Source organism: Agelaius tricolor, unplaced genomic scaffold (assembly GCF_023055355.1).
Source record: "Agelaius tricolor isolate 1412-34295 unplaced genomic scaffold, bAgeTri1.0.p SCAF_1, whole genome shotgun sequence".
In the NCBI taxonomy this organism is placed as follows: Eukaryota; Metazoa; Chordata; class Aves; order Passeriformes; family Icteridae; genus Agelaius; species Agelaius tricolor.
In genome coordinates this window covers 56,245,002-56,271,825 of record NW_027269261.1, presented here as the reverse complement: position 1 = coordinate 56,271,825, position 26,824 = coordinate 56,245,002, and the positions used below count along the sequence as shown (strand labels likewise).

At 38.9% G+C, this 26,824-nt stretch overlaps 1 protein-coding gene across 1 annotated transcript; it reads left to right on the top strand.

Annotated features, from left to right (window-relative positions):
• Positions 1-1,926: 1,926 nt before the first annotated feature.
• MYCT1 (MYC target 1) lies at positions 1,927-26,824 on the top strand. Its single transcript, XM_071435326.1, has 2 exons — positions 1,927-2,176; positions 22,474-26,824. The coding sequence occupies exons 1-2, from the start codon at positions 1,927-1,929 to the stop codon at positions 23,004-23,006; spliced, it is 783 nt and encodes a 260-aa protein (XP_071291427.1). The 3' UTR covers positions 23,007-26,824.

Sequence of the window (26,824 nt, the reverse complement as noted above, 5' to 3'; positions counted from 1 at the left end):
TGCCCCATCTCGGGAAGTGTTCTAGGCCAGGCTGGATGTGGCTTTGAGGAACGTGATCCTGTGGAAGGTTCCAACATTGCCAAGGCAAAGGGGTTGGAACCAGATGATCTTGAAGATTTCTTCCAGCCCAAACCATTCTATGATTCTGTCTCAGGATATGATATGCTGTACTCCTTTTAGATAAATTCTGTTGCCCGAACTAACAATTCTTCCTTTTTCTTTGCAAAAGTAAATCATGAAAAGGCAGTTTGAAAATGACCTGAGAGAGCCTCCTGCTTAGCAAGTCAGTTTACACCCACATCACCTTTATTCATTTAAAACTTCATTTGTTGCAAGTGGCTAATAGGCAGCATAGGTGTGTGTCGCAGGTAAGACTTTTGTTTGTGCAGCTTCTCTGATCTGCTGCTGGTAATTGCCCATATCAGCTGTTTGCTTCTGAGGAAAGCAAGAAAACTACCATCTTGGAACACACTGTCAAGGCAGACACTGTCCTGTTTCTCAGTGTTGTCAATTTCTTCCCAAAGAATTAAGGTTTTTATTTCATACATTTGATTATGTGCAACATGCAATTATTTGTACATGTTCATGTCTGAACTCAGATGCTTTTCAAATAGATTGTGTTCAATTCTTCTTTACAATGATCATCTCAATAGATGCAGTCAGTAAATAAAAATGATTTAATTTCCTCATTTTAGAGGTTACAATAATTCAGTTTTGGTTTATTTCCCTATGCTCTTAGAGAACAAATCTAACCCTCGTTGAAAACTATTTATTTTGTATATTTGTAGCATCTGTTCTGGTATCAGTGTCCCAGTTGAAACTAAATAATCCCAGAATTTCCTATGAAGTTGTATCTCATTCACAGTCATCTGAAAACCAGATCTTTTTCATTTAAGTTCTTAACTCAGTATTTGGATATGCCATTTTAAGCACAAGCTTTGAAAACTATCAGTGTCCATTAACCATTATGGTGTCTTTATTCAGTATTTTAAAAAATGCCCTTTAGGAAAAAAAAACCAAATTGAAGCATAACAGAAAAGGTTCAGTCTTAAAATTGTGCCACATCCAAATCTTAATATTGAAATAGTCCTAAATTTAGGGGATTCTAGATATTTATTATGAAAAATAAATACAGCTACTTCTGGGTTTGGGGTTGTTTAGGGGTTTTATAGTATAAGGGCAAGGAAACCCTCATTCACCCCTTCAGAGAGCAGAAGTTTCCATTCACAGCAGAATGTTTATGGAGATCCATTACCTGAAATATATTTAAGAAGAAAATAGTTAAAAACTTGTTTCTACAGAAATTATCACACAAATACAAAATAATATATTTTATCAGTGTTCATTCATTCTCCATTAATTCTAGGTCTACGTCGTTAAATGTCTTGGCTTTTTTCTCCTGTAGCTATGTTGTTATTCCTATATGTTATATATAGCAGCAGTACCTACAATTCCATTGGGGAATTAACACTGCATTGTATTAAACGTGTCCAAGCAATTAGCTCAAAGCCTGTTTGTGTTCCAGGGAACTCATATTTCAGAATGGGGTGTGGAAAGGAAAAAATTTACAGTTACACTGTCAGGCCCAGCTAATTCCTCAAACCAGCCAAGGAACAATGGTGAATACTAAACCATCCTCATACCCTAAATTAATATCCTAAAGAATTGGTGTCCATTAAAAACCTCTTGATGAATTTCTTTCTTACTGAAAATTCCTACCCATATACAAGTACTTTTGGATGTTGAAGGAATATCTTCAACATAGAAAATCCTTAAAGGAAAGAAAAAGGAATTTTCACCTCTCTATCTCTGGACTTTTGGAGTTCAAAAACTTTCAGAGAAGGAGGTGATTTGGTATTGTTCTGAGTCAAATTGCTCTGACTGAGGAAATGACGAGAAGGAAACTACTTCCCTGTCTCGGGAACCATGTGGTGTTCCAAGATAAGGCAAGCACTTACTAATTCGAGTCCAGAAGCAGGAAATGTGATACATCCATTTCCTTTCAGGCAAACAACACAGTTCCGTGGCAGCACAAAACCTTTGCTTCTATTGCAGAAATCTCAAAATTCAGAAAACTATTGCTCCTCTGTGGACGTACCGTTCTGTATTTGCTATTTGGATGTTATGGATAGGAACAGTACTTTTACTCCAGTCACATGGCCACCAAAGTTTTGGGGTAAGGATATTGATTTTTTTTTTCCAGAATATATTCCTAATGTAGATGCATATATTTGTTGTGGATTGCGTTAAAATGTACCTGTATATATTTTCAAGCTCAATCTTGGATGCAAAGAGTAATGAATAGGTTTTGTATTTCCTGCAGTGATAAGACTGTTTTCCAAATGTTTCTTTGACAAAGTTTTATCATGTTTTTAAATGAATGAAGACAGCAGAAGCTGCCAGGGCAAAATTGATTGTTTGTAAAAGCTCATTACTGAAGTCGGTTGAAAAGGTGTCCATTGACTTCAATCAATAGTCAGACCAGGTAGACATTCTCAACTGCTTAATGGATGTACCTACACAGCAGACATGATCTGTTTCATCTCTTGATGAAAATGGGGTAGCAAAGGCTAAATGTGTTCCAACATTTGGAATAAACTCTTATTCCTCCACAATGAAAAGTTATTTGTAATTTGTTGTGCCGCCTTATGGTGAGATTTTCCTTATTTTTACCTCAGTCTGTATTTTGTTTATTATCTATTATGGCTATTTTCTTTCATCCAAATCTGGGAACAGTTCATAAACTGAAATGTACAGTGTGAGGTGAAAGTATATGTTATACTGAAATTCATTCAGGGTAATTAGATTAATTGATTTGAACTTAAAGGATTCCATGCAATTGCTGTGGAAAATCTTTCCCTCCAAAGATTCCTTATGTTGCTTGCTACGTTTAATCTTAAGATTTATTAGCAATTAGCTTAGAATTAATTACATATCTGTTTTTCTCTATTGTATTATTGCTATTGAGCAATGATCCCTCCAGGAATCTGACCATTACTTAAAACTAAAAAATAATATGCATCAGCAAAATACAACTTCAGTTGCACAGATGTGCCACTGGAAAAGAGTGGAAAAAAAACCCCATACAAGTGGATGGAAAGAAGTCCCTTTCCTTTCTTGTCATGAGGAACAAGAATCTGTTGAATGCCATCTAGGCTTCCTGCAGTCATACATATATTTTCCTACTGAGAGACCACAAAAGAATCAATTTTTGTGTATTGGGCTAAAGAGTAGAGTACTGATACTCTTAGAGTACTGATATTTATCTTTGATAAACACTTGCAGATTAACTGTGGAAAAATTAGAGTTATTACTGTTTCTGAGTCTTTTGTCTGGAGGTTGTCTGCTGGACTCTGAAGAACAACAATCATTTTTTTACCGTGAAGATGGATATAATTCTAAAATGGCTGTTTCAGAAAAAAAACTTGCTGCATTTGGCAACACAGAGCAGGACACACCTTATCAGAGTTATTGCTGAAAGGGCCAGCACCTCCTTTCGTCCTCTTTGCTCACCTGGCTGGTCTGACACTGTATCCAGCCCTGATCACATCCCATTTGCTTAAGCTCTGACAGCAGATGAACCTCAGAAAATGGATTTTTTGTGAAGAGTTTTCATGGTTCTTGAAAGGGAAGATGCCTCTCAGATTTTTCTTACTTTTCTGCTAGATTTTAGAGGAGTGAATATAATTTTCTCTTTATTTCCTGTAGGTACATCGTGTATGGTAGACTAGGAAGGGTGACTTTATAGTCTATGTTAGAAGATGATGACTGACATAAGCTCACTGTATGGAAACATCACTTAAAATGATAGAAGTGTGTTTCCTGATATCCTGGAGATATATGACTTGAGGTAAAAAAAAAACAAACAAAACCAAACCTACACATAATAGATCTAAATAACATTTAGTTCTTTATTAAATAAGAATGCAGTACTTTGAACTGAGTTTTTAGGACATGGCTTAAAGGCTGTTTTCTAAGCCATCCACCAATTAGTACTATGAATGTTACTACATTACCATTTTTTCTCCCTGCATGTGTGACTTCTCAGCATCTTCCATGGACTCAGCCAAAGTGTAAACTTCAGCATAGGCACAAAAGTTTGCTGAGAGGGACTAAGTTCGTGAGAAAAAAATCAGTCTGTAAAAACAGTCAAAGCAACTGTTCATAATGATATTTAATCTCATGATTTTATAAACCATCTATGGTCTAACAACTGGTTCCCTATGCTGGAAAATATACAGGCATCCTGTTTTCTATAGCTGTCCAGTTTCCAGTGATAACTTCACACAATAGCTTCTTAAAACTGACTAAGAATTTTAGAACAATGAACAAATAAGCTGTTCTCTGCTTACTTATGTGTGAGCACATATAAATCATTTTACAGTTGCTCCAGACCAGTGCAAGCATGCCTTAAGCAAGCTGTGTAGAGAAAAACAAGATATAAACACCTCAGTATGAGTCATTCTGTGTGAGTTGTCTAAGTAGTCTGAACCCTTTTTCTCATGAAAAGATCTTAAAAAATGATAATATTTTAAAAAATCAGTACAAGCTGATTTTGCAAGTTCTGTTTACAATCAGTGCCAGACTGGAGAGTTAATAACTGTACTGCTTTGCTGTAGACCTTGCAGGAATTCTTCTTTGAATTCAGATGCCACCATCATAAATCTGCAGTATTTTTGGAATGCTAAATTATGCAATGGAGGAAAACAAAGGAAGCAAAAAAGATGTTTTGCTGGCCTAAAATCACTTCTGCTAGGAAAAGAAAAATATCAAACTGTTCTTCTGTTTTAAATTAATGAGTTTATGATAGAACTCCTGGCCCTGTCAGCAAATGTCCTCTGTGTAATGTGTCATAAGCAAAAAATTTAGATCCTGACTCTCACTTGGCTAGGGCTTTTTCCTACTACAGATGTTTTGCAAAGTCTTTGTAGATATCCATGTCTGTTTCAGATATGTTGTCTGAGCTACTGCCAGGATGCAGGAACTCATTTCTATCAGGTGCCGGCTTCTGTGAAGCTTTGTAGCTGCTGCCCACCTCCTTTGCAGTGGGAATCCATGGTATGGTACTTTGGAAGAGGTAACAAGAGAAGCAAGCACTTAAAGGCAGTCCCTGCTGAACTTCAGCACTGCTGATATCACATTGTAACTGTAGACAGAGAGTCTGGATTATATTTTTTATTACTAGTTTCAAAAGGAGGCTTAATAATAGCTGAGTGAGAAATTCAAGGTTTGATACCCATTCATCCACAAATAATCTCACTTTTTACTGTTTTAATATAGGCTTTATTGAGTTCATTTTGATTTATAAGATAACAGTGGGAGCAAAGATGTTTCCACTTAAACCAGGAGTGCATTTCTTGTAATTCCTAAAAGCATTTTCAGTTGCACACAAGTAAATACAATAAATGTCTTCAAGGCAATCCTATTTCTTCAGCATAGATAGCAATATAATTTCAGATCAGGAAATTTAATTTAAATAGTACATTTGATCAATGTGACAATAGCAGAGAGAAAAAGTGCAAGCAGATTTTAATCAACATTAACTTAGATCCCTAGACTATCCTTCAGTCTAGTTTTACTCAAGTGTCTATTTAAAAATGCAACTTTAACATTTAATAACTTAAAAACATTAAGGACAATTTTTCTTTTCTTGAATCAGAATCCAGGGTGTTATTTGTTTGGTGTGTGGAAATAATGCCATATATCAGCTGGCTTCCAGCATTTTGAGATTGCAAACTGCTTGGCACACACTATAGGCATTATTGCTTGGCCTCATAAGCTACAAATGCACCCATGTTTTAAAATATATCAAGTTTTGCCTAGTCTCTCCCTCAACCCACTGGTCTTCTCCTCATTAAAATGTGTCTGTTTGAACACATTTGCTTGTGTCTGAAGTCAGACCATGTGCATTGCTGAAGAAAATGGCATTAGGGATGAGCATATTCTAATGCCTCATGCTGTGTTTATCATGTTACTGGTGTAGCAGTAATGGTGGTTAAGGCTGTGCATCACTCCCTTTGTGCACTGGAGTAATACTTGTGAAGGGCAGCACTGGCACAACCAGTATTACAGCTGCTGGGCACTGCAAAGTCCAGCCTAGAGAGCCATGGGACATGATTGCTCTTCTGGGATCCTTCATGAGTGGCATTCATGGCAGTGTTGAAGCATAAGCAAGAGATCCAGCCCTGTTCCTGCAGGTAGGAAAAGCAGCATTTGTGGTGACCTGTGTGGTGCAGCAGGTTAAACCTCTTGGCTTACACTTGGATGTCTGTGTCAGCCCATTTCCAGCAGAGCCACTGGCTGGTCTGCCCTCATTCCCTTTGCTCCTGTTCCCATACTGTGCACACTTTCCATTCATACTTTAGCAGCACCAAAAAGGCTCTGGGCCCTGCCCCAGCTGTCCTGCTGGAGATGTGCACACAGAAAGACTGCAGGCTGGAGCCAGCTGTGGAGCACCTGACAGCAGATGTGTCAGTGGGATCTTTTTACAGACCACTACTGTTCCTAGTCTGATGACTGAAAAAGACCAGTGTCTTTGAACCAGAGTCACACAGAGGGCTTTTATCCTGGCATTGCTAATAGGGCAGAGGATTTCAATAAGCTGACAATGCAACTCCCTTCCCGGCAGAAAGGAGGAAGTAAAGTTGTGACATAGAAACACTTGCAGATGATTTACACCACTGAAGATTTGCTCTTTGTAGAGAAAACCTTCAGGGTTGAACTGGAAAAAAGAGGGAGGAGAACAAAACAAAATTAGAGCTTTGGATTCAGGTGCTCTATCAACCTCAAGGCTGTATTTCCTGACTTGTTATTATTCTTCAATTCTCTTTTCTCCCTTTTCAAAATCACCCCAGTGTGTGCATTCATTCTTCCTGGTATTTTAATTCATGGCAATGAGCCAAAATAGAGCAAGGTCATTGCAGACACTGCATCACTGGAAGTTTTTCCTTACAGTTTGTCTTTTGTTTTGTCAGTTCTCTGTGATTTGGAAAAACCCCCAGTAATTTTAAAAGTGCAATCTTTGGCAGCATATCACACATCATAAAGAATTCATAGCACAAGGAATAAATTTTTTCCCAGGAGATAGAATCTCTTTCAGCAGAGTCTTTGGGTTAAATCACTAATGTCTACAAAAGTTTAGAAATGGGTTGTGGAAAAATGAGCTTCTTCCTTTTGAAATTATCATGCTGGAGTCAGATGACTTCAGACTTTACAGGCTCCTGTGCTGGAAGCAGCCCCAATAGGAGAACAGAGACAGAGAGACAAAATGCTTTCTTTCAACCTCATCACGCAATCCTGTTGAGGTGTTTTAGGGAATAATTCCTTACAGTGCTTATCCAAAATAATAGGACTCCAAAATAATAGGTACTCTTAGAAAACAGAGACCTAAAGTACTCTTAGAAAACAGAGACCTAAAGCCTTACAACTGGGGACAGTAAATGAAAATTGAATTCCAGTGATAACTGATATTGCCGATTTTTAATTTCTTTACCCTCATTGCATTTTAGCATTTAGTTAAAATGTTATACAAAAACCAGTTATGATTACCCAATAAGAATAAAAATGAAAAGCAAGTCAAATTCATTAATATATGGTGAATGGGAGGGAAAGGAGCAGAAAGATCTAAGGAAATGTTATCAGAGGAAGGAATGAACCATATTGATCTGGTGAAGTCAGACATATCTGAAGGAATATATCTGAGTTCTTTGGTCAGGAGCCTGTACTAAAACCTTTCCTGTGTGACAGCCAGCCATATAATATATATGCAAAATGCATCTGAATCTGCAGCTCCCCATCTGGCATACACTGACACTATCTACAGCAACCACTCTCCTGCTCAGATTTCCCAGAGGGCTTTATCAAGCACTGTTTTAGCAAGTCTGCTTAACACTAGAATCTCAGAGTTTGAATTCTACCTCATCAGGGTTACCGATCCACAGCTCAGGACTTTCAGCTTGGGATTTTAGCTCATGGTCTATGATATTAAGGGGCTCAAATAATCAAACAGACATTGAGCAGTGTCCGTAATGATGGAGTTGATATGAGAGTTAATTGTGAACAAACATTTCTTCTGAATCCTCACCTACTTTTTACAATAGCTCATACTTTTTACAAATAAATAGCTCATACTTCCAGATTTGCTATTACAAATTTTCTGGAGTCATAGTTCTTTATTGCTTGCCCAACCTTTCACTGACTAAGATTTTTTTCCTTTACTCATTCAAGATGGAGCCTTTAAAAAAGGCAAAAATTTTATTACTCAAACTACCTTTCCATACTCTTATGTCTTCTAATAACAAGTAGCAGTTTATCTTGCATTCTTATTTCAAAGCCAAGTACATCTACTGATGGTAGAATAAGACCTTGTTTTGAAGAGTGTATAATCCAAATGCCTTCCTCGTTGTTTTATTCTAGTATCAGTCAGTGGCATGTGAATTTGGGCAACCCCATGGAGAAGTAGTCTAACATAAAACAGTAAATAATAAGGAGGGATTTCCTAGTTTAGTCAGAAAACTGTGAGAATTCACTATATGAAATGGCCAGGAAAACTGGCTGAAAAATACAGCCTTTTTTCTTAGCCCAGGAGATGTTGGTCAGATGGACTAATTAGACCAAAATTTCCTTAAAGTATATGCAAAAATGTGTGATTGGTGTGAGTGCATACTACAAGGTCTAGTGCAGACAGAAGTAGGGAATGCCTATACACCTTTGTGTCAGTCTTGTGTGGACAGACCATGTCCTTGGGACTGCAGATTTCCAATTCTGTCAAATAAGACACCTGGAAGCATACCTGGCTTAGTGGATGTGTAGCTGCGTTGAGTAAAGGCAATGGTGACATAAAGCTTTCTCACACTCCTCCTATGAGAAATTTTTATCAACTTCAAAATGTATGCAGACTCCTGAGCCAAGGTTCTTAACATGGAGTAAAATACCTTTATTCTTCCCAAATTCACTGAGAAATTGAATTGTCTTATTTTCCTACAGGCAAATTGAACTTAGAATAAGCTGGATTCCCTTTAATAAGTTTTTGGAAATAGGCATAGTGGAAGACAGATTTTTGGTTGGGTTTCTGGTAGAGAAGATGGTATCAGATAGAATGGATAGAATATTTCAGGTCCCTATTTGAAAATCAGAGATCATTTCCCTGTGCTTCTTCATAAGAATGTTCTCAAGAGAAAAATTATGAGGTAAAATATGACACATGATTAGATAGAAAGGCATCTCTGGCTTTGCAAAGGTTTCCTGTAAACACAGTGATTATTTCAAGTAGATTTAGCTGAGAAGCAGATGTACAACACAGATATAAAATATGATGCATTTAAACAACACTATGAAAGACAGTGAGATCTTTACTTTAATTTTTAATCCTTGAAATGTTTCCCTTCTTATTACCAGATTTAAATCTAGAGGACTTTCCTGCTCCTCAGTGAAATGCTACATGATGCCATAAATTTAATAGTGAAGCCATATTTCCAGGTTTACCTTGAACGAGTAACCTTGTTCAATTGATGAAGAACAATAGCAGTATCCCTGCACACTAAATTTGCAGAAATCAGGACTATGAAAATCCCATACATCTCAGCAGAGTTTTTAGAATAGGGGCCAGTTTTGCTTTTGTTACAAATGCCACACACTGGGACATCAGAAAGACCCTGAGAACACAGGTTAACACCAGTAAAATTCAGCTTCACCTATATAAGAACTAATATAAGAACTAAGACAGCCTTCCCCCCCCCCCCTCCCCTTGGAAAGGGCTGTAGGATTGTGCATCCTCACAGGCCCAGCAGCATCAGAGTAACTTTTGCTGCATGGCTTCCAGAGCTAAAGATATTTCAGTTGCTTTCTTTTCCACTTCAGATGAGATACTGATCTGCATGACAATCCTGTGATAGAGATATAGAAAATATCACATAAGTAAATCACATATCAAGTGATCAAGTAGTCTGAAGCTGATTTAAGTATGCCACATAATTGGAACAGAAAACATGGTTGCCAGAAAACTTCTAGGGCAAGTGAGACCCACATACACACCACTTTTCCTCTGCTTGAATCTCTTAAGATCTCTACAAGGAAGACTTTATTGTCCTGTCTATCAGGTCAACTTCACCAGAAGATCTTCCCCTTTCCACTTCCCCTGAGCTGACTTGGGATGTGTCACAAGGCAGCGGAAGAGCAGCCTGGGCCAGTGACTCAAAGAGGACACAGCAGTCATATAAATAGTGGTGACACTGAGAGCAATGGCAACAAGGGTGTGGAAGATAAAAAACAGCATGTGATGGTGAGGAGTTAGCAATGGCAGCAACTGCATTTGAACATCAGCTCTGCAGTGCCAGCATGACAGAAGTGAATCTTATTCTTTTTTAACACTCAAGGTCCCTGGCTCCTCATCTGAAGTCCGCCAGAAATATTTTCATATAAAAAAGAAATAAATCCATGATCCATTATGTAATTAAAAATGAAGACATTGCTCATCTTCCCCTTCTCAGCTTCAAGATGTCCCATGTTCCTGTTCCCCCCAGCTGTGTTTGGGAAGAGCTGATCTGTATGCAACTTTTCACTTAGACTTCTCCTGCACATGGTGGTACTGTTTGTTGGAGTGGCCGTGCTGTTTTGCTTCAGAAACATATACTGTCTTCTGAAGGGCAAGAATTATCAAACTATCCCAAATTTATTATCATTATGTGTATTTTTATATTAGGTAAAAGATTTGATGAACACATGAAAGTTTTGGCTTCTGTTACTGAAGTGAAGGGGACAATTAACAATAGTCAGATATTGAGAAAGTCTGACTGAGAGAGGCTTAGACTGAAAAAGTTAATATGTAAATGCATTCCAAGATCTTATATGCAAGCCTGTCAGAGAGATAAAAGTAGATACTAATGAGGAACTTGTTTTTTTCTTTGCCCTTATTCTGGCAAGCCCAAAGAAAAGAATATTATTACTGTAGTTGGATGAAAGCAGCAAACTATGTCACTAAGAGAAGAGACCGGTCTTATTCTTGCATTCTGTCTATTCGGAGCATGATTTCTTCCTGGTATATAAATTATTCTTTTAAAGTGAGTCTGTCATCCTCAGGCTGTGTTTTGTGGCATCCCAATTACTGCTTTTCTGCTTTACCCACCCCACTATGCAGCCATTGATTTATCAAATACTTTGCCATCTTTAGCAGGAAGGACACAAACCTGAGGTAGTACAAAGAAAAGGAAAAGGTTTTTCAGAGTATTATTTAAATAATAATCAAACAAACAGCATGCACACATTTTAGCAATTACACCTACATTATTGACTGATGATATGGTGCTGCTTGTTGTTACATGAGCTGCCAGAAGCATCATTCTTTACCCACCAAATGCAGAAATCTGGTCTGTAGGAAACAAAGTCTATTTCTTCTTTCATGCACTACACCAGGAAATGTTTTGGAATGTGAAAGTGTCACAAACCAAAGCAACTTAGGGCTCTGTGTTCTCCCCAGGACAAATGCCCTGAGGCTGCATGGTCACCTGCTAGAGCTTGAGAGTGTTCATACTCACAATTGATGGTCAGCACACTGTGCCATGGTTCTGCCTCAGTTCTTCTTGCAGAACTTATTGAAGGAAAATGCTCTGTATTTATACACAATTTCCCACTTTACCCTTGTAATTCATTTTAAACAGGAGTTAAATAAGTTTATAATATTTGCTAAAACCTTTGTGAGCCATATGACTGGCTGTGTGTGGTACCATCTCCCTTATACAGAAGATTAATCTGAAGCATGGAGGAGGAATGAAATGTCCAAAATCAAAAAATAGGAGCACAAGGCAAAATCAAGGCTCAAGACTGAATCTTTTTCTTACTAAGATTATTTTCATTTAATAGCCATTTCCTTTTTTCTGGAAAAAAATAAAAGAAAATTTTAAAATAGTCAGAGAAGACTATCAACATTTATCAACAATGTAATTTTCCCCTGCTTCTCAAGGAGGAAGTTTCACTTATACAAAAATGTACTTATTCTGATTTTGAAATGTATTGTGCTTATTGTACTGAATTTGCACCAAGCAAACTGAAACTATTCTTCTAACATAATTTATTCCCTCCTACTTGAAGAGGCAGGAAATACATTAATTTGATTTTCACATATTGAAGATGAGACAATTGTATTTTAAGATTTATCTGTTAAATGACCACAACAAAAATTCCATCAACAATACAAATATATACAGCATTGTTATAAAATAACATCTGGGAAATTTTCAGCAAAATAAATGGGGGAGAGAAAAAAAAATAGATGGTTTAATATAACATATAAACTTCTTTGGGATCTGACAAATGCTTGCTGAAGGAAAGATCCATGGCAGTTTCTGTTTCTCACCAGAGGACTCTGCCTTGCTTCTCCAGCACCTTATTTGCAGGAGAAAATTAATTCCCTATTTCAGACATTTGCTTTCACAATCCAGCATCCTAACACACACTTATGACATGTTTCACCATTTGAGTGACATTTGTTAATTTTAAACTTTTTGCTTTTAAAAATTATGTTACATCAAAACCATCTCTCTGCTATCTAGGGTAATGGAAGATGAATCAACTCAGCAAACACGTGACTTCTGTGGGAAGTGCATAAGTTATGCAGGCACAATACAAACAAAGAAGGAAGCCATTGATGGCTCTGTTAATTGAAAAGTGTATGAATCTGAGGGCAAGCAGGACCTGGGCCAGCCTGGTACCAATACAGCGTCTCAGACACTACTGGCTCATATGAGACAAGCACAACATCCCACTTCATACTTTCTCCAGCCTGGATCAAGAAGAGTTGACTAAATCTTTTTGTCCTGGGTCAAGAAGAGTTGACTAATACTTCTGATCAGTGATCCATTCATTTAGAAATTATGTCAGCATTTCTTATCTTCTGGTTGCACAGATTTTTTATGACTGCTACCTCATTGGATCTCTTAGCCCACACTGATATAGATGTTCATAGAAATATTTGGTGCACTCTCTCAAACAGATTGATGTTCACCCAGAAAGTACTAGGATAAAGAAAGATCAGGTTTTGAACCTCAGGTAAATAACTGAAGAGTACAGTACTATCACATATAAACATACTTCTGTGTTCTCAAAATGCTCACTATTACAACTCTTTCCAGAGGAAGACGTGCATCAGGAGATTTTTTTGCATTTCTGGTTGTAGGTCAGGTATTACTGTAGTGAAAAAAAAATGTAGATCACTATTCCTGCTCCTTGAATACTTTTTTATTGGATACTTCAGAAAAGTATTCAGCAAGTTCACAAACAGCTCTTCCTTCCATTCTTTGACTTTGTACATCTTTTTAAATTTTCACCTGAAGAAGGTCCTTGTTTTAGCAATCTCAAAAAATAATGAGATTGTAAATAGAGCAGTAAGCAGTATTTTTAATAATGTCTATTTCTGAACAAGAAATGCAGAAGTCAGCTGTCAGCAGAACACACTGTGGAAGTATTTCAAAGGCAGTATGTTATGAGTGAGAAAGGACTCTCTTGGAGAAACGTCACAATTTTGAGCCTCAGTAAATTTCTTTCAACTTCTGCCAAGACACCATGCTGCACATTTCATTAATTCTATCTATGTTAATCATAGAATCATAGAATGGTTTGGCTTGGAAGGGAATTTAAAGATCATCTAGTTCCAAGTTGTCTGCCATAGGAAGGGTTACCTTCCAATATTTTGCTAAATACATGGTGTGTATTCAAAAGGGAGAGTAAGAGCTATGGAACTGTAAAGGGGAGATTGCTCCTCTCCTGGGAAACAGGGGAACAGATGAGCAGGTTGCAGGGGGAGAGGGAGAGAGATTGTACTGCCAAAAGCAAGGAGCAGAAACAAGGTCTTGCCTCAGGTGACAGAAAGGGACTCTTGAGCCTCACAGGGACATGAGCAGAGCTTTCAGCACTACTGCCAGCACTGCCTTGGGAGCCACTCTGTAGAGGATGCACTGGGAAGGCTGAAATGTCACCCTTCTTTTCTAGTGTAGCTAGTGTCTCCAGGCACTCAGAGTGTGCTTTCTTACTCTGAATCTTTTGAAATATTCTTCTCTATTTTCTTATAAGACTTGGACTTCCAGTATAATTCCTGGCTTTTGTGGGTTCTTAAAGTAAGAGCAAGCTCCACCTGAAGCTGTATCTGGATCAGGCACTGACTAAAGAATTACTATGGTGGGAATGAGGATGTTTTCTATATATTCCTCATATTCTTCCCAATAACATCTTCAAACACTTGTGTTATGTTCCACCTCTGGATGTCTTCAGTTTTCTTAAATCTAGGCTACATATTTCAGTATTTCATCCTTAATTTTAAAAGTTTTAGAAAATTCTGATTAATTTTAAGGTCTGTTCATATATGAGATTCCTTATTCTCAGGTGTAAATTATTTTAATCAATTAAGTAAGAAGTATAATGCCATATTGTTCTGTGTCAGACTGTGATTTAGTGTTTGATTTAGGTTTATAAAGAGGCCCTATAGCTTAGCTGTGCTTTTGTGAGGTGGGTAAGAAGTCTGGCCAGAGGATTGCTTGCTGCATATGCAGAAATGATCAAACTCTATTACTGCTTTTGTTATGCATTAGGAATCACAATGAAACCACATAGTAACAAACTATGCCTGAAGGAATCTTTGCTTCGTTTTACATAGTTGTGCCAAAGGCATTAAATTAAACATGCTGACATCTCTATCTTAGATGTTTCCTTCTGATTTTTACAATTACTCTTTATTTGTCATTCCATTAAAAATCAACTGCCAGTAATATCAAGGGGAACATCATTAATTCTGAGTTGGTTTGTGGGATATTGAGATGGCATATTCCACTCCTCTGGCTTTTTATCACAATGAATTATATTAGTAATCAAAGCAAATGTACTCTGGTCCATGAAGATCATTCTGGATATAACTGTGGATGTCAAGAAATATAAATTTAAAAACAGACTTAGCCTTATGCTCCTCCCTGATTGCAGATATTTGCATCAAGGTACAAAACTGTGCAAGCTTTACATCTTTAAAATTCTGAACACTTTTGCTATGCCTTGGTTTACTTCACTTTCAAAGCCTCTGCAAAATGCTAGCACTAAGTGTTTGTGGTGATGCAATTCAGAATTTTTCTGGTTTTTGAGGTACTAAGAAAATCTCTGTAATCTTCCATTGGAATGTTTTTCAATAGCTTTTTCTGGCTCCCTGTTTTACCAGAATGAAGGTGGTTTCTGTATAGTTTCGATTCCAGCATCAGTTTCCAACAGAGGGCAATCTTGTTCCTAGATAGGTTCCTCATTTGTGACGTTAACCCTCTGATGAACAACCAGCCCCTCTGCATTTCAAAAGGAGCATTGATCCAAAAGCATGGACTACCTTTTTTTTTTTTTCTTTTTTAAACTTGTCATTTAATTAATAACTTTTGATGCTTCTGGAGCCCATTTTCTTAACCTGATTGATGAAAATCTTAGAAACTGCACAAAGTTATGTCAGTGTGGACCTTGAGCTGTCATTTGTTCTACCTTCTGTTTTCAAGACAGGTTTAACAGGATTGACTGATGTTGCTTTTTAAAATCTTTACTGGGGATGGATGCACTACATGCCTGGATAACCTATGCTAGTTCTTACCTGTTCTCATAGCTAGAAACAGATTTTTAATTTCCTTTGCTTTATTTTAAACTCAACACTTCTTATTTTATCTGCTGTGGACATGAAAAAGCCTGTTATTAGGTGAAGTGGGAGAATTACTCTCTGTTGCTGTTAATCTTGCAGTAGCACAGGCTGAATAAAACACCCCTTTAGCAAGTTTGTGTCTGAATGCAGAGCTCTGATATTTCTGGCAGCAACTCTATCTTACTTATTAGTTCTTATGCCTGCACAGTCTGCTTTTCTTTCAGCTAATTTTCCCCTAAAGATTCTGTTTTCTGGACATCACAACTACCCGAACCAATTTGTGCTGCAGCCTGTCCCTCAGTCATCTTACAAGAGTCATGTGTGAAGTTTCTTGAAGTTTTGCCGTGACTAAGATCACAGCTGGCTGATATTACGCAGCAACTGATTCATCCACCCAACTGAATCATGGGCTGCCTACAAATGATTAATGAGAGGCTGTTTTGGTAACACAATTAGTGGCAATTGGGAAGATAGTAATATCAACACTTGTCAGATATAAAGAAATTGCTTTTTTGAGCTCAGCATGACAACAGTAGCACAGGAGTTGGCTACTGATACTAGCCCCAGCTTTAAAATTATTTCTTGGAGCTGGTAGAACCAGCATAAAATTTCAAGTATTGCTACTTATTTCAAGCCTTCTGTGGTGGGAAGAAGTGGTGGCTCTTGGGCCCCAGGTGTACTTCATTTCCCAACTCGTTGCCTGGGATACATGAGGATGGGTAGCTGTAGCCTGTCCAGATTAGAGCTGTACATTTGCTATTGTTGAGGAATCCACTCAGTGCAGGTAGCTTGGGGTGCAGCTGCAGGGACAGCTGCAGGCTGTGTTCTGGGGGGCAGGAGGCTGAGCCCAAGGCAGGAGCCTGTGACCTGCTGACCCTTTGCATAAAAAATGGGCCCAGGGACCTGTGGCCCTGCCACAGGATCGGACTTGGACTCTTTGAGACAGTAGGAGCCAAGCACCCCAGATTTTCCCACCCTTAGACTATGAGGGCATAGAAGCCTAGAGTTTCCTTTGTTCTGGGTTCCCTCTTGGAGGCTGTTATTTTGTTATTGCATCTTGATCAAATGATTTTTAGGATCTAGAGTTCTGAGACTGCTGTGGGACACCAGGGGTTGAGCTGGTAAGGAAACCTGGTCTGATTATGTGGGTCAGGGGGTGTAGCTGTGAAAGGGTTTCTGTCCCAGCTCTGGTGGTGTGAGTGTCACTGCCAGAGTGGCTCCTGGTTGCTCAGACAAGAAGGTGTCCTTAACACTGGAGCTGTGAGGAAGTTGCTGTGAGTTTGTTCAAGCTCTAAAGAACCCTGGCTGGTCCAGTCTGGTTTTGCACAGAAGAGGCTCTGTTATGATCCTCTGCTAATGACAGCTGAACTTCGCTTGAAACCTGACACTCCTCAAAAATAGTGTCTGAACCATTGATACTGTCAGGTTAATAGCTTTGTAAAATGTGGACTGCAATTCATGCTTTAGTACACTAGCTGGTGCTCTATACTAAGCTGTGCAATGGATGAATGAGGTATGAATTCCCCTCCTGGTCTGCATGTGTTTTATACCTGCTTTTGCCACCGAGCTTTCATTTTGGGAAAAGAAAATCTCGGTAAAAAAAAGGCTGAGCTTATTTTTTGATATTTGAAAGCAAACCCACTACTAGTTACCAAGACTTTTCAGCTTTGGGGCAAGGCAAGCTGAAGCTGTTGGTGCAAATGTGTGTGCATGTAGGGAGAGGAATGCTTACCAACTTAAACAAGTTTTGAGGAGCTGGCATATGACATCACATAAAGGAGAGAGAGCTAGCAAAAAGAGTCTTTTCCATTTCTCTTTCCCTTGCATTCAGTACTTTCTCCTATCTTCCTCCACCCTACCCTGGTTCATGCTCTGAGATGCTCTCGTTGGGGGTGCTGCTTACATGATTTTGAAAGGTACTACTCTCTCACTATGGCCAGCTGTAAAGTTTTCCAAAGTATATATTTATGAGCATGGGGGAAGGAAGATCCTGTGTCCACCTTAATTTTACACCTTGGGGAACTTACCATAACGGTATAGGAAATATACAGCTCCCAAGGATTTCCTGAGGTCAAGGAACAAAGTCCTATTGCAGCTCATTGCAGCTCATTGCAGCCAGAGCTGAGGGCAAGAGAGAGATTCTGTGGGAAAATGAATCCCCAACACAAATGTGTTTTGAATTCAAAGGGATGGCTGATGTGGTCCATAAAATGAAAGAAAAGGAAATTCACAGAAGTAAAAGTTGCCCTGGTATGTCTGCAAGAATCCTGCAAGCCTACATGATAGAAGTAGGAGACTCTGTCACAAAAATCAAATCTATTTTATGAAGATTTTGGGTATTTCAGAGACTGAAATAGGTAGGGATTGTGTTGCTATTTTTCGGTGAGGTAAACCCAAAGAGAGGAAGAAGAGAACATAGTACACTTCTGACAAGACTTACTGATTGGTATGAGCCACCTTTGGTTGATTCTGCTTCAGGTGCCCAGGCCAGATGGGAAAAAAATTTTCAGGGCCCAGTCCTAGGAAAAACATCTTATCAGCCAGTCTATCATCACATGTTACTAATGTGATGTTTAAATTGTGTCTAAATTTCTCCAGTGTAGATTCTGTCAAGAGATGAGCACTTGCCAGGAGTTATCAATTTGATAGGATATATGCTATCCCTTAATATATATAGTTCATGGAAAGTTATGAAATTTTTAAAGAAAGCTTCAATGACCAAGAAAAGGTTTTGCACAGCAGATGCAATAATCCCCTGCACAAACCTGTAGTACCACATTTCCATAACACTGCATGCAGAAACTAGAGATGAGGAAACAGAGAGACTTCAGAAGAAATTGCCTGATCTGGATAGATGTTGGGCTGACAAATGTGCTGACTTAATGTTCACATCTGGGGGTAACATTAAGAAGTTATGGGTGTTACTGTGGGTTCTGAAATGCCAACCTTTTTTGTATCATCATTTGGAAGTCCCACAGATAGAAAAGTAAAGTGGCTAAGATATCCAATTGCTTTTTTACCTTAGCCTTTCATTTCTGACTTTGTACCTCAAAGTCTGTCCTGCATTGTTGTTAAAAGCCTTTGTTCTTCACCTCAGCTGGTGTTACAGGTGAGAGTGGAGAATTGACTGAGGTGAGTTATCAAATCTTTTCTGTTGTGGCACAATCAAATAAAGCAGGCAGTGTGAGCAGCCTGAAAACATCCAGATCAAAAACATATTTAGGGGACTGGGCCCTAGGTAGTTGTTGTTATTAGCAGCATCCCTAACTTATCCCCAGATCTTTCTTTTTACTGTTTTCCTTAAAAGCAGAGGACAGAATGACAGGCACAGCTCTCAGGAAACCGTAAGTTATTACAATGGCCCCTTGGGAGACACTTTGTATCAGTGTCATCCTGACTCCCCCCGAAGGCTAGCTCTGCTCTGGCACTGCCCAGATTAAGGAAGAGAAAAACAATTTGGTGAAGGCCAGATGTTCCACTCAAAATCCCAGGTGCAGCAAGTCCCACTCTGTCTTTGATCTTTTTCTCTGTTTGATAATATTTTCTCCAATGTACCTCAGGGCTGTGATTGTTGGACATTCTAAAGAGGAAATCAATGGGCATAGATTTACAATTCCACAATATAAGGTTTTAGAACAGATTTACATTTCTGTGAAATTCATCCTCTGCAGGGAGTAAGCAAAGAACAAGTTTCACCCAATAGTGACCCACTGTTCCAACTGAAGTCAGTGAGATTTTGGGAAGAGAAAAAATGAAATGTCTGTAACCAATGGGTCTAGTGATATTTCTGCAATAAGAACCAAGGGGGTTAAATGTAGGTCCAAATGGAAAAGAGAACATATGGAGTCCTGGCAACTGAAATAGTCAGTGTGAACCCAGCTGTGCTTCATCAGGGAATAATTTGACCCTTGATTTTTCCATCATATATGGAGATAGAGAAATAAAAGAACTAACCAAGTTAAAGAAAATGACGGCATTATCCAAAGGGATAATTGTCTGTGCTGTACCTCCAGCACAGGGGAACAGCACGTGGGAAGGACTGAAGAGCTGCACTCAATACTTTTGTCAATTCCCTTCTCTGCTTTTAACAGTGTGAGACTCTGGTTAGATTGTGCAGGTGGTGCAAATCATGACTCAAGGGATACAGGGACAAATCCTCACCATGGTGCAACCCCAGAGCCAGGTACACTTGTGCTGCTTGCTGTGCTTCTGCTTATGCTGGAGGCTGCTGAGCCCCGTGGAGATCCCCTTTGCCAGCTGAGAGCCCAAAGAGTTGCAGGGATATCCATTGGCAGCACAGAGCCCTGTGCCTGGGGGATTCCTTGGCAGCCTCAAATACAACCAACTAGCATTTGAGCTGAAGTGCAGAAGAAATGAGCACAAGAAAGGATTATTTCTTGCTCCCATAGCCATGCAGGGACAGCAGTAGTGCGTGGGAAGTGCTGTCTTCAGGACTCCCCCTGGGGTTTATTCAACTGGAGGTCACCAAGTCCTGGCTCTCCCTTCCCACCTTTGGGAGTATGAGTAGGAACTTGCAGTAACAGAATGTATTCAATCTATTAAAATGGCATAATAAGCTATTCCTGACCAAAAGGGGCACAGTAAGTCCTGCTGTGTCTCTAAAGATGTTTTATAAAGGGCAGAATCACACTGAGCTTGTGAGAAGAGGGCTGCTGATAAGTGATCTGATCTGAAGCCAAGAGTTGCAGTGCAGGATGCTGCTTGTGGGTTCTTGTAGAAAGCAGACAGGGCAGTCACCCTTTGTCTTTAGTGTGTCCAGTCAAAAGTTTTTGAGTTGTAGAAATTAGAGCTTAAAGAAAATTTGTCTTTTAGAGTCAAGTCTGATCTGTCTTGGAAGGAAAGGACACCAAAGTTCTCCTGAGAGGGAGCAGCCCCCTGAAACCATATCCAATGCATTATCCTTGCCAGTCTTTATTTGAAAAGGATAATGTTATAAGCCTACCTGAAAGCAGAGGTTACAGGCCAGGAACAGTAGGATTGTGAGTCTTCCAAGTATGAATCACAGCACAAGCAATTTTTCCCTGAAGGGAGAAGAGTAAGAAGGTAGATAAGGAAGATAATAATGACTGCGTCTTAAAGTGCAATTAACTAATAAACATGTACATTTCTTCTACTGGAAGCAAAGATAATGCTTCTTTCCGCTTTCCTGAAGTGTCTTGTCCTAAGTTAAGGGCTGACTTAAAACAAAACAATCTGTTCCAGGGTGCCAGTACTGAGGTGCCTCTGTCTGCAAATCAGTCCTGCCTGGCACCTCTCCTCCCTCTTCATGGTGTGCTGGCTGCTCTCCATAGCCATCAGTCAGGCTGCTCATTCTCCTTGCATCTTCAGCACCTGCTTTAGTCAAGTCCCACAACTCAGATGCACTGTCATTATTATAGGGCTTGGAAATGACTGTACAGCACCATAAATTCAGAGGAAACTCTTTAGTGGCTACTAGAAAATTCTGAGCCTAGTCTCAGCTTGCATTTTCTGGCCTCTAATGTGTGCATCCCAGTCCTGGAGTTAATACCTTCTGTCTGGCACAGTGTTATTGGGCCTGCTGTTCAGTATGCTCTAGGAGTTACTCACCTTCCTCTATCTAATGAACACATTTTTCTTTCTCACAAAAATGCTTCACAGATATGAGACAACAGTACAGACAGAACAAACATGTTTCAAGGTGTCCCATGGATATTTTTTTGCTTATCCCCTCTTTGCTCCACCAGTTGTCAACATAGTGTTCCTTCTTGTTTTAGATCCAAACCCTTCTTGAATTTTGAGAGGATCTATAAAGGTTTTGCATTTATTTCAGGCCTTATCCAGGATTACAAGTATATCTCTGGACTTTTTACAACAGCAATAATGCTGGTGCTCAGTTGCAAACCGAGTGAAGTTTTCTGAAGTAACTGTCCTCTTCTTAGAAATATACAAAGAAAAATCACATCTCTCCATCCTGTGAGACCATGTGCAAGAGAAAAAAATCCTAGCCATTGGTTTTGTTTTTCTGTTTGTTCTTTTTCAGATCTTGTAGGCCTTAAAAACATTTCTAAAAGAGCTAGAAATTGACTTTTCTTAATGGCAGATTAATCCATCTTTAAATTGGTCATTGGGGATAGGAAATATTCAAGAGACTTAGTATTACAAATGGTTATCTCTGACCAAAATTATTCAGGATATAGTCATTTACATTAATTACTGTGAGGATTTAAACTATCTGTTGCTCAGCAGTAAAAGGCTGGGAAGTGTTCTCATGTTGTAATAAATACAGAGCTTGCTCCACTAAGAGCATGGCAGAGGGTACATCACTGTTTTAATAGGTGAGTTTGCAAACACATACACACAGACCATAAAGGTCTATAACCAGAAGGACAAGTCTGAATAAATCCACACCTCCTACTGCCCAGAGAAGGAAATACTTGGCAGTTTTATAACACCTGGAGCTGGTGAGTGGCTGATTCTGGGAAAGGCTAAAGACTTTCCTTGCCTTGGTACAAAAACTGATATTAAATATGCGTTTTTGAATTTCCTTGTTTTAATTTTCTGGATGTTGTTGAATTATGGAAAGTAAATAAGCAACCAATAAAAAAACCAAAACAACCCCCAAAACCAAAACAAAACACCAAAAAAAACCCCAAACCCCACAAAACACCCAAATACTGTGTAGTAAGAGAACCTTCAATTGTTGTGTTTGTATTGTGAAGTTCATGTGTTACTAAGACCTAAGGGCCATTTCATCTTTTTAGGAGGCTGGCATTTTAAATTAACTTCCTTGCAGGAATATCAGAGTTGCTTCAATAACTTTGAGATTAATTTTTGCTGTATTTCAGAGCAGATAACAATAGCCTTCACAGTGTCCATGGTGATTGGACTGGTGATTGGAGGGATCATCTGGGCATTTTTCACCTGCCTGTCCCGTCGCAGAGCTAGCGCCCACATCTCCCAGGGGAGCCCCTCATCCTTCAGCCGTCGGTCCAGACCCTCCTCCCACGGCCACACTGCCAGCAGGACTGGATTTTACCGCAACAGCAGCTGTGAACGTCGGAGCAACCTCAGCCTGGCCAGCCTCACCTTCCAGCGGCAAGCCTCCTTGGAGCAGGCCAACTCCTTCCCCAGGAAGTCCAGCTTCCGCGCATCCACCTTCCACCCTTTTCTGCAGTGTCCTCCCCTGCCTGTGGAGACGAACAGTCAGCTGATCACCCTCACTCCCACAAACACCACCACAACCCTTGTGGCAAGCACCACCAACAGCTTGACTCGACCTGAATTCCACTGGTCTAACAACAACCTCCGCATCTGCCACTCCACGCAAACCCCACCTCCCGCCTATGAAACCATCATAAAAGCTTTCCCAGAATCCTGAACTTCAGCCTCCTGCAAACACATATATACATCTTAGGTGGAACCACAATTATCTGAACAATTTTCTGTGCATGATGAAGATCTCTGAGAAGTCTCTATCTGCAGCTGCAGAGGGGACATACTTTGCCAAGAGGCATGTACAAGTGATTTCATGGAGCCCAGCATCCCACCGTCTGAGAGATCACTTGTCTTTGCCCTGCTGGCTTTTATTTACTGCTCTGCTGTATGCTTGCATATTTATAGTGTTGTATCTTTAATTGCAGCTATTGTCTCTTTATTTTAGAGGGAAAAATGCTGCCACATAAAACCAAAATCATTTCTTGAAGAAACAGATAATACTAGAGATTACTGATATACACAGCACATCAATGCAAATGTCACTGTTCCTTTTTTTGTTTTAAGAAGTTTTGATTTCACATGTTTTTGCTACATTTTCAGAGCACCTCCTGTTACCCACTTTCTTGCTATAACCCCGGAAGAGCTTCAGTCTGAGGAACCTTAGATGCAGACCTCATAGAGGATGCAGTCCTGGCTACTGTAGACATCCTGTTCTGTTGATTGCAAAGATCTGATCTGAAAAGACCCATATTAGGGATGCTTGTTTCAAATTCCCCACAGTGTGGGAAAAAAAATTGTGAAGTATATATAGCTTAATGAACCAAGTTTTGAACAACATACTAAATGCATGATAACAATTATAAAGACTTTTCTGTCAGCAGCCAGCAGAACAGGTAGTCATGTTTTAATACCCAGTGAGGCTGTATGGGCAGAGCTCCTCATGTTTCATTTTTCTAGCTCTGGCTATCCAGATAAGCAGTATGAATGACAACTATTTTTTAATTAAGTTTCCTGATTTCCTATGGGGTTAGTCATTTCCTTATTTCAAATGTTTTTTTCTCAAATTGTACCAATGTTTAATTCTTTCTTTTATTCATTGAAATCCTGTCTTTCACTAAAACAAGATTTCAGACATCTGTGGCTGAATACAGGGATTGTATAATGAATTGGGATATGAAGATAAAGATGAAGTATTTAGTTGAGGCTTACATGTATTCTTGACTTTTATATGTGTGTCATGTCAAGCTAACCCCTGGCTTAGTAGAGACTAATTGCAGTGATATGACAAATGTTCAGGATTTGGAAATAACAGAGACAAATCAGTCTTACCCAAATTAAGTCTTATTGTATGAGTTTCCTGTTAAATTTTTTCAAATTAAGGGTGAAGAATTTCCACAAGTAGAGGAGCTGCCACACTCCACACTGCAAATGCAAATCTGCCTATTGTTTCTAAAAGGCTTGGGCAATACCAACCTCAGGACTCCTGATTCTGAGGGGGCTTCTGTAGGGAGAACAAGTTCTTGTCTCTCTTCTGGGAGAGACAAAGATTCAGCAGCTTTTGAGAATGGGCAAAATGCTTAACATCTCCCAGATTTTCCAGGCTTTTGGAGACTGGCAGCATGCATCCCTTTGCTGAGGTCAACATCCTTTGGGAAACACTGGCATTTATCTCTGATCTGCAGTATTCCAGCCCAATATCCACCCATTCACAAATAATGCTAAAAACATTGAGCTTCAAGCAATACTTACTGTAAACAACAAGTATTCCTTATTGTAAAGGCAAATTATTTTGCATACCATTTACTGACTGGATTTAATTGTTTTAGTGTGCAGCACATCTGGAGAGATGTATGTCATTGCTAGAAGAACAACCATTTACAGAGTTTACAGAGCATTTCACTGTGCACACTATGGTTCTAGCACACCCAGAACTTGCTGATAAGATTGTAACACTGCATTTGGCTGATCACAGGCTACAAACTTAAAATAGCAGTCCTCTGAAGAAAGAGAGAAAGAAAGAAATTTATGCTTTTTCATTCATTAATAATTTTTTTTACATTTAGAGATTTTCATTGCATGCAAAAATATGTTCAAAGCGTCCTTCTTATAGAATAGGTGATGCAGCCTATTCTAACCAGCCTACAAAAAGTAGAATTCAAGCATGCTCCTTTTGTTTAGTGGTTTTTATGGACTGTGGAAGAGACAACTTACCCTACCAGCTGTGTACCCAGCATGCACCCAGCTGGCCAAAACTGCTTGTTCCTTGAGAGTGAAATCATTTTAAATGAGTAAATTTTTACTTCTGGATTGTAAGTGCACGTTACATTACAGTAGAATTTTCCACAGCACAATTATTACTTGTATTATACTGTATTTAGTAAACATTGTAAAGAGGGAAGCTTAAATGCACTGTATATTTTTTTCCTCCTGAAATCTGCACTGTATATCGAAACATTTCTTATGTGCCCTGGACTAGGGAGACTAAAAAAACACGTTTGGTGCATAGCCAATATGACTGTCAGAAGCCTAAAACTTGTTTTCACATCTGAAAGAAATGTTTTGCAAGCATTCAGGAAGCTTCGGAATGTGGAATAAAGTTAGATGCTATAATCTCAAGCTCATGTTTTTTCTTAATGATGAATATGGTGATTTGCATAAAAGATCCTTTAAAGGGAAGAGTATTATCTTTAATTATGCAAGCTGATACAGTTAGAAATGTGAATGAGGACTCCCTCCCTCCTTTGCTTCTGTGGGGAAACACCCCAAAACTGAAGATGTTATTTGAAGTCAGGGTCAGAATTTGCCCTATGAGAACAACTTCAATGGATTACAAGTGAGAAGGTCCCTCACAAGTAACAATGCTTACAGGTTTTAAATCCGCTGCTTTTTAAGTGCTTCGGCTTCAATTCACATTGCGTTTGAGCAAATGCTTGCTTTAAGCAGAAGGGCAGTCACTATAAGATTCATGCTTAAATGGACTCATGCACATTTTATTGCATTAGGACCAAAGCACACTGCACAGGACCAACCCCCAAATTAACACTGGGATTCAGGAATCATTGTGTGTTTGATATGCAAAAAATATTATATTTGCTTCATGAAAGAATCTTTTATTTCAATTTAAAATACTAGAAAGATGAGCTGAATTAAAACAGCATGTTACTGCAGATTTCAAGATTTCAGAGCATTCACAAGCATGAATTGAACTTGACAATTATTTTGCATGTAATACAAATAAAATGGTGCTACCAGAATCACATAGGGACTGATAGGCAGAACTTTGATCAACATCCAGATATCCTGACACCTTGTTCTGAGTAACCAGAACTACTACTCCTCCTCATGAAGAGAAATGCTCTCCTGTTATTGTCCATGTCCACAAAAAGTCACTCCAGTTATGGGTTCATACAGAAGGCAGGACTTGACAGCTCTTTGTCAGAGAATATTTATGTTCCATCTTTTTTATAAAAGTAGCTCATGCTATATTCCTTGACCTTGCATCACTGAAGAGCTGATGACCACCTCTTTGGACAGCTGCTGATGACCATACTGTAACACTCCAAACATGCAGTATTTTTGCCAAATCACATTTTAATGTTCACTTGTAATTTATCATGAAGCTTTTGAATCATCTCAAAATCCATTCTTAAGTATACACTGAAAACTATGCTCACTGGAAATATCCTCTCAGAGGTGAAATGACACATGCCAGATCCCTGACCTATAAGCATTTGATAAAATTAGGTGATGTCTATGATGCAGTACAGCTTCTGGAACAAAAAAAAAGAGGAAGAAAACACTAATTGGAAATTTACCTCTGCAAGTCCAGAGCAGACTAAAGAAGAAGGCATTGATATAACTTCAAAATACTGAGAACAATATTTTAGAAACTACACTTACAAAGTCTTAAAACTCAAGGAAAATATCTGTACCTTTTTGTATTCATTTGGGTCTCTTAATAAAAGCGAGTTTTTAAAGGGA

Coding starts and splice junctions, on each gene's coding strand:
- MYCT1 (XM_071435326.1), top strand. CDS start 1,927: ATGTGGTGTTCCAAGATAAGGCAAGCACTTACTAATTCGAGTCCAGAA. Junction 2,177..22,473: donor ATGGCCACCAAAGTTTTGGG/GTAAGGATATTG, acceptor GCTGTATTTCAG/AGCAGATAACAATAGCCTTC.